We start from the raw sequence: 8,326 nt of genomic DNA on the forward strand, positions 1-8,326 counted from the left end.
GTTACTGATTCCAGTCATGGAGGCAGAGCATAGCCATTGTGGGTACTAGTAACCATTGATAGCCTTTTCCTCCGTGAATGGGTCTGATCCTCTTTTTAAGGGATCTAAGTTGGTGGCCATCACTGCCTCCTGTGAGAGTCAGTTCCACAGTTTAACTATGCCCTGCATGAAAAAGTACTTTATTCGTCCTGAATCTTCCAACCTTCAGCTTCATTGAATGTCCACAAGTTCCAGCATTATGAGGGAGAAAAACTTATCCAGACACTTTTACTCTGTCATATAGGTAAAGGTAAATGGACCCCTGACCGTTAGGTCCAGTTGCGGACAACTCTTGGGTTGCGGCGCTCATCTCGCTTTATTGGCCGAGGGAGCTTCTGGGTCATGTGGCCAGCATGACTAAGTCGCTTCTGGCGAACCAGAGCAGCGCATGGAAATGCCGTTAATCTTCCCGCTGGAGCGGTACCTATTTATCTACTTGCACTTTGGCGTGCTTTTGAACTGCTAGGTGGGCAGGAGCTGGGACTGAACAACGGGAGCTCACCCCGTCGCGGAGATTTAAACTGCCAACCCTCTGATCGGCAAGCCCTAGGTTCTGTGGTTTAACCTACAGCGCCACCCGCGTCCCTACTCTGTCATACATACTGTTATAAACATCTATCACAGTGGTGTCCAAACTTTTTTCAAAGAGATTTGAGATTTGATGAAGTGAAGAGCCATGAGGGCTGACCAAAGGGCCGACCAAAGTTGTTGAGGTTTCTTTTAGGATTTTACCCAAGGAAAGAAACTGCCACAGGGGCCAGATTAAACCGATTGGCGGGCCGGATTAGGCCTTCGAAACGGACTTTGGTCATGCCTGATCTATCATGTTGCCTTTCCTTGCAAAATGTGCAGAGGTTTAAACATGTGATCTCACCTGTTGGAGAAACAGCCATTTCTGGATGCTCTCAACATCCCAGGTGCACAAATGAAAGAAGGGCCTTGGTTTAAGAACAACACCCAGTTTATTTGGACTACGAAACCTGCTGATCTCAGCATGCTAAAAGGTAATCAGAATATTGCTTCAGGCCTGAGTTGTTAGAATCGCTCTGCTGCTGCTGTCAGCAACTTATGTAATGTGGAAGGGCAAAAACCCATCTAGGCTTCAAGAAAGACAAGACCCGAAAGCAAAAGGGAGAGAGCTGGTTATTCACATGGGTGCTTGTGTCCAAACTCGTTCAGTAGTTCTTGGAAACCGCAATAAAAGTTTTTCTTGTTTTTCTTTATGCACATAGAAAACTTTCAAGAAGCCATCTTCAGCTTCACAACTCACTTCTTCACTAACTATTGGCCTTGGTGGATGTTGGGGCTACTGGGAGTTGGCCGGCTGGGTGGCAGAGGAAGTGCCCACCGCACACCCCTGGTCAAGTGAAGGAGAGGGCACCTGACTGAGGTGCTGCCGCTGCCATGCTTACTCAAGGGCCATAGCCTCTCCTTGCAGGTCATGCTTTCTCAGGCAAGGCGCCCACCTTCCTCCCACTGCCACAAGCGCAACAACAACGTCTCTGCCCCTCAATGCCCTTTGTCCAACTGGGAGCTCACAAGGCTGGCCATGGGACTGCGACTGCCCCCCCCCCCGTGGCCACCTCCCTGTTGAATCCTCACAACAGCCCTGCAAGGTAGTGCAGGCTACAATACAGCTAGTTGTACACATCTCTTGTTACTCAGACTACTCACTGACAATAAGGGACATAACCATAATTTAAGTGGGTCAGCTCAGTGTATGCTTAGCGTTGGATGCAATGCAATGTAAGGGCTGGATCAAGGAGCTGCAGCGTGGCTGAAGGAGGGGGGCTGAAGGATCTTGGTCTGCCAGGTCCTAGTCCAAAGACTTTTTTTTTACATCAGACTAAGTAATCAAGGAGACGCGGGTGGCGCTGTGGGTAAAACCTCAGTGCCTAGGACTTGCCGATCGCATGGTCGGCGGTTCGAATCCCCGCGGCGGGGTGCGCTCCCGTCGTTCAGTCCCAGCGCCTGCCAACCTAGCAGTTCGAAAGCACGCTTAAGTGCAAGTAGATAAATAGGGACCGCTTACCAGCGGGAAGGTAAACGGCGTTCCGTGTGCTGCGCTGGCTCGCCAGATGCAGCTTGTCACGCTGGCCACGTGACCCGGAAGTGTCTGTGGACAGCGCTGGCCCCCGGCCTCTAGAGTGAGATGGGCGCACAACCCTAGAGTCTGGCAAGACTGGCCCGTACGGGCAGGGGTACCTTTACCTTTACTTTTTAAGTAATCAAGACCAACTAACATTACAAATACTTTTATTTTCCATATACAGTGTCTATGTAAATGACTATATGTCTTGTTCTGATTTCATGTAAGTCAATCTGGGAGCCTTTTTGGCTGAAGAGTGGGGTAAAAATATGCTAAATAAATAAATAAAGGCACAATATAATAAATTACTGAGGTTAACTAGCATTGATATTTAATGCTGTATTGTTTTTAACACTCGATTGGGAGCCGCCCAGAGTGGCTGAGAAAACTCAGCCAGATGGGTGGGGTATAAATAATCATCATCATCATCATCATCATCATCATCATCATCATCATCATAGCCCCTACCACCCCACTGCACCCCCAGTTGCAACAGGAGCTAATGTGTGTCCGTTGCACCCTCTAGTGGCTGCTTGGTATTTAAATTCACCCAGTTTCACTGGAAGTCATTCCTCCGCAAGGTGTGCTTGCTTCATCATTAAAAGCCGCAACAGTCCCCTACAACTTCCAGTATTGGAGGCAGTGAGGAGTGCCCCCAAATACCAGTTGCTGGGACTCCCAAGTGGGGGAAGCCCTGCTGCTGTTGCTGTGCCCTGGTCCTGCTTGTGGGCTTTCCAGAAGAAGCATCTGGGTTGCTACCATGAGAACATGAGGCTGGACTAGATAGGCTTTGAAATACAGGGGGGAAATGGAGCTCACAAAACAGGGCAGTTAAAATGATAATATACCAGGGTGTGCAGACCTGACTAGGACCCGAGTGTCCAGGGTTCAAATCACCTCTTGGCTATAAAGCTCACTGGGTGACCTTGGACCAGGTTTCAGACTCTCAGCCTAGCCTACCTCACAGGGTTATTGTGAGGATAATTTGGAGAGGAATTGTACTTTGTTCCTCAGACAAAAGATGGAGTTTTCATGTAAAAAACAGTAAAACACCAAGAAAGGCCTCTTGCTGCACAAACATGTTTTTAAAAAGATGCCTAGATGTGGAGAATGTGGGTGAGAATCCAGGCAGAGAGAGAAGGTAGTTCTGTTACCAGAATTTTTATTAAGGTGGGGGGGGGTCCAGTTAAACGGGACACTGCATCCCCAGACTATCCCCCAAAACAACACAATTCAATTTTGTAAATACTTCCTCCTTCTTCCATGTGGCGGGTGGAAGTCCTGTTGCAACAGTCATCTGAATAAAGATCAGACCTACCAGCTGCTATTTTGCTCCTATATTCCTGGCTTGTTTCTTTGTTTGGCAATCCAAGTGAGCCCAAGGATTTTACTTTAATAGTTCCATAATCCAATGAAGCCCACAAACACTAACATTTAAAATAACACCCAAACCACTGGAACCGATAAAATACAATGACCAAACAATGGACCACTAGCCATCCAATTCCTGGGCAAATAGGTGAGTTTTAGGAGGTGCCAGAAACTGGATCAGAGTCATGTCCTGCCTTATTTCCTTCAATTCTCCAAAGGGGTGCAAAGTGGGGAGGATTTGGGGGAACTCTGAGGGGAGCCAAGACAGCTGCCTAAGCCTCCTGCTTTGGGGTAAATGCAGGGGTGGGTCAGGGACTTGGCAGCCGCCTGAAGTTGCCAAGTGGTGACATGGGCCTGGCAGAGAGAGCATGCCTGGAGCCCAGAGCCCACTGGGTCCAGTCCTTGGCCAGGCTCTGACCTCACAACTGGCTGTGGAATGTTTTGTTTCCAGGGAGGCCATTTGAATTGTTTGAAATGATCCTTGTGTCAGTTGGAAGCCCTGTCAGTTGGATCAGTTGAAAAGCCTTCAGATTAGTTGACTTTGTGGACATCTTCAGAGAAACCTCTTTCTCCTTTGAATAACTGTCTTCATCTGATCCAATGACTTTGGAAACCTCTTCTTTGAATAACTGTCTTCATTTAATCCTTTGACATGGGAACTATCATGCTCCTTTGGAGAAATTTATTTGGCTTACTTGTCGGTCCAGAGAACGGTTTTCTACCCTCTTGTTGCACAGTGTGGTATTGGTTGCACAGAAGGTAAAGTCACGGGCTAGAGCGGAGGCATGCCCAGGTTTTAAATATGCTCCTGGATTATTTGAGCTTTCTAAATCCCATGCTGGGTGTTACATGAGCCAAGAGTTTCCCCAAGAATTTCCTGTGTTTCCTTTTTTGTCACCATCCAAATTGCAGCAGAATTACCATCTCCCCCATCCCAAATATTCAAGAGAATGCTCCCCACCTCCATGTTCACCAACCACAAATAGGATGGGGAATTCTGGGAGATCATTTTTCACTCAGCCCTAAAATACACACCTTACTTCAGTGGCACTCACACCTGCACCCTTGGGTGCTCCCTTCTTTGGGTGCATTTCCAGCATCTTGAATTTGTTCCCCACCTCCCATCAACCCCAGACAGCAGAGACTTTTAGCACAGACCTGACTTTCCACCAGTCTTTTAGGCATTGTGTGCCATTAACTATTGGGATTGTTTGGAATAAAAATAGCATTTTTGGGAGAAAAATGGGCTGCTGCTCCTCATCTGCCTTTCAGACTTGTTTGCTTTGTTCCTAGTTGTTCTGTGATCACCTTGTGAGTCTCAAACTAATAAAACAAAGCCAACTTTGCCAGCTGCCTGTCAGTCCCGCTGTCTCTCTCACCCTCTCTCTCTGTGCCTCCTTCCCTGAAAGCTCAGGGTTGACCTGGGAGCACCAGCGCCTTTGCCTGACGCACAACCAGTGCGAGGAAATCCTCCAGAGCATGAAGAGCGGGCTGAGGCAGGCGGAGAACCAACATCAACTAGGCACCTACCAGAATTGGCTGGATGCCAGGTCTCTGCAGAACAGCAGCCACCCGCTGGCCGTGGAATACCAGGTAAGGCCTCCCCTCCGCCTTTTGCCCTTCTTTCAAGTGACCTCTCATTGTGGGCTGTGGGTCTCTTGAGTCTAAAAGCACTGGAGAGCCACTGCTGCCAACCAGAGGAGACAAGGCTGAACTAGACAGACCAAGCAAAGGGAACTCAGGCATCTTTCAAAAAAATTAAAAGAACCAAGCAGTTTTAGAACATGATCCCTAAAATACGTAGAGCCTTAGCAGTTGAAACGCACATGGGCTACATGGGTGCAAGGGCCTGATTTGGTCGTGCATACTTTGTCCCTCTGACCTGTGGGACCTTTGGTCTGATTCTGCAGCCTGACACTCTGATATTCTCCTCGGGGTAAGTGGAGCAGGTGAGCAACAACTCCTCTCTCTCTGTGTGTGTGTCTCTTAGGCCTTCACGTCCTGCTTCTCAAAGACCTGGTCGTGTTCCTGAAGCCAAAGAGGCAGTGGCTGCGGCTTAAATTGCTTGGGAAGGAGAGCTCCCCCTTAAGCCCCGCTGTTCCTCTCAAGACCCTCCTTGTCCACCCCGTGGCCAAAGTAAGAAGGGGGGCCATAACACCACGGTTCCTTGCTGCCCCCTTGCCTGGGAAAGGGTGCCTGGTTGATGGGAGGGGTGGTTGGGTGGTGATTGACCTCCCTGAGGTTCCCTTCCTGCGGTAGAGTTTAAGCAGCTCTGCAATGGGTATTTAGACTCGGAAAACAGGGCCAAGGTGGGCATCAGCGCCTCACTCATTGGGGTTGTTTCGCTCACGGCGAAGAGAGTTGGCTTGGGCCATCTCTACCACCCATGGAGCTCATGGGCACTGAAAGAGGCAAGACTAGGAAACGCCCTGGGCAGCAGCTCCCTGTCTGCAAAAAGCCTGGTGGCACCTCAAAGGCCGACTCTTTTTATACAGAGGGTTCCCTGTCTCAACAGAGGTGGCGTGGCCAAGCATGCAGACCATTATGGACCTCATGGGGCAGATCTCAAGGAATCTCAAGAGGCTGAAGGTGAGGAGTCTTTTGGGGGGAGGGTGTGAGAGGGTGTCCTGGCAGGCCAAATAAATAAGGGTGGGTATTCCAGTTCCAGTTCCTCCTCTGAAAGCTCTCAGCCCCAAGAAGTTTCCCATGTGGGCATGTGGCCCTTGGGGTGGAATAGAACCCCTTGCCACTCAAAAGTGTCTCAGCTGGGTGAAGGGGACGGACATCCTCCCTTGTGGCAGCTGCCCTCCTTCTTAGAGTCCCTAACTCCCCCTCCCCCTGGCTACCCCTTTTGCAGGAGATAGACAAGGAGTGGTGGGAGCGTTACACAGGAGAGTCCGTCACAACCTCTCCACCATCATTTGAGATCAGCAACGCCCTGTGAATTGCTGCAGAAGAGGAATATCCAGCAGTGGTGGAGCATTCCCTGCCTGTGCCTGGGGTGGGTGCACCATGGGGGCAAGGCCGTGGGGACAGGGTGTGCTGTCAGAGCGACCCCTGCCCATTGCTGCAAAGCTGGGCACACTCACGGTGCCCCACAAGCCCAGCATCACTTTGTGAGCAGGCCCGCAAGTGCTGCTTTTGCAAGCTACTCAGGACAACTTTGTATATGCCTCTAGGATACTTGTTTTAGCTTTACAGTCATACCTCGGGATGAATAAGCTTCGGGTTAGGCATTTTCGGGTTGTGCTCCGCGGCAACCCAGATATAACAGAGCGCATTACTTCTGGGTTTCGCCGCATGCACAGAAGCGCCGAAACGTGACCCGCAGACACAGGTTATGTTCACTTCGGGATGCGAACGGGGCTCCTGAATGGATCTCGTTCGCATCCCGAGGTACCACTGTATTTTGAAATAAAAAGGTTTTATTCAAAATTTGCAGTGTTTTGCATTCAAAAGAGAGTTTATAGGCCTTAATTAGTAACATTATTCATTATTTTAGTTATGTGTTATTGGTTTGTTACTTTTTTTGTTCTTTTCATATATTTTGTGCTTTTTTTAAAAAAAATATGTATTTGTACATTTCCCAGTTTTTTTGTATATACATCGTATTTTCCATTATAGGTCACTTCTCTTAGGACTTCCCAGTCCATCACTCTATGGCATTCTAGTTAAACTTTATTTTGCTGCATATCCTTTTATTCCATTTGTTCCCCATTTGTTCCCATATGTTTCTCTCACTGTTGTTAACTGCTGCTCATACAATTATTCCTACTTGTAAGTTAATTTGAGTGTTATATCTCTTTAAATATTCTCCAGAGTTTTTCCACTCGTCTCTTACCTGTGTCTCATCTTGGTTTCTTCTCTTCACAGTCATATTTGCTAACTCTGTGTATTCTACCAGTTTGTTCTGCCATATTTTGTGCTTTTATGTTGCATTTTTATGTTGTGAACGCCCTAAAGTCTGTGGATTAATTCAGTAAACAATTTTAATAAATAATTAAAAATAGTAACCTCAACAAAGTGTCTCTGCCTTGCCCTCTGCTGCTTGATGGATGAGATGTTGGCAAGCTATTCTGCAGAGGTTTTCAGAGACCCCCCCCCCCAAAGCCCCAGTATTGACTCCCCGACCCTCGGCCACACTCTGTTTGAGGGTCTTTGCCTGGCTGGACCAATTCCCTGAGCTGGGATAAGAAACCACCTGTGGGGAGGGGGGTGATTTTCGGCCTGGCTGGAATGTAGCTGACAGGGTAAAGGTGGGAGCTGCATCTATGGTAGCCTCACCTTTGGGCCACCGCTAGCAAGCACCCCATGTCCTTGAGATTTCCCATGGGGAAATGGAGACTGGCTTGAATTGTCTGCCACATTTGGTGTAGCCGCTTTTGTTCGGCTCCAAGCAAAATCCTTTTCTGATGGGAGCAGGGCCTGCCAAGTATGAAGTGGTGCACCTCACACTTCAGAGGCAGGAAGAACAGAAGAAAAAAATCATTCGTGCCTCCGAATATTTCCCACAACCCTTGGCTCCCCTCCCCTCCTTGCTTGTCTGCTTATTCCAGAGGTGTGTGGGCTGGCAGTGATTCTCCCTGACACAGGGCACACTTTCCATATGCTCAGAGGCACTCGTCTTTGTTATTACTTCAAGTAGACCAGAGTTGTGATGTGGCATGGGAGAGCAGAGAGCTGGTTCCATCCCCACTGTGCCAGGTCAGGGAGTAGTCCCACTGAGCACCACAGGCCTTGCTCCCAAGTAAGTGCGAAGCCTGAGTGATTTGTAGAGGAAGAGCTTGGGTACCAGAAGAGCTTGTCATGCAGTGGGGATACAAACTG

The 8,326-nt window shown here is 48.7% G+C and overlaps 1 protein-coding gene across 2 annotated transcripts; it reads left to right on the top strand.

Annotated features, from left to right (window-relative positions):
* Nucleotides 1–3,955: 3,955 nt before the first annotated feature.
* Nucleotides 3,956–7,048, top strand: LOC114590119 (rho guanine nucleotide exchange factor 11-like). Of its 2 annotated transcripts, XM_077931761.1 has the most exons (5): nucleotides 3,964–4,258; nucleotides 4,909–5,092; nucleotides 5,490–5,635; nucleotides 6,015–6,088; nucleotides 6,357–7,047. In XM_077931761.1, the coding sequence occupies exons 1-3, from the start codon at nucleotides 4,152–4,154 to the stop codon at nucleotides 5,529–5,531; spliced, it is 333 nt and encodes a 110-aa protein (XP_077787887.1). In that variant the 5' UTR covers nucleotides 3,964–4,151; the 3' UTR covers nucleotides 5,532–5,635; nucleotides 6,015–6,088; nucleotides 6,357–7,047. The 2 variants fall into 2 exon arrangements, with proteins under 2 accessions (XP_077787886.1, XP_077787887.1); XM_077931760.1 differs by lacking the exon at nucleotides 5,490–5,635 and having other exon boundaries at nucleotides 3,956–4,258; nucleotides 4,914–5,092; nucleotides 6,357–7,048.
* The last annotated feature ends 1,278 nt before the right edge of the window (nucleotides 7,049–8,326 follow it).

Source organism: Podarcis muralis, chromosome 7, assembly GCF_964188315.1.
Source record: "Podarcis muralis chromosome 7, rPodMur119.hap1.1, whole genome shotgun sequence".
NCBI lineage: Eukaryota > Metazoa > Chordata > Lepidosauria > Squamata > Lacertidae > Podarcis > Podarcis muralis.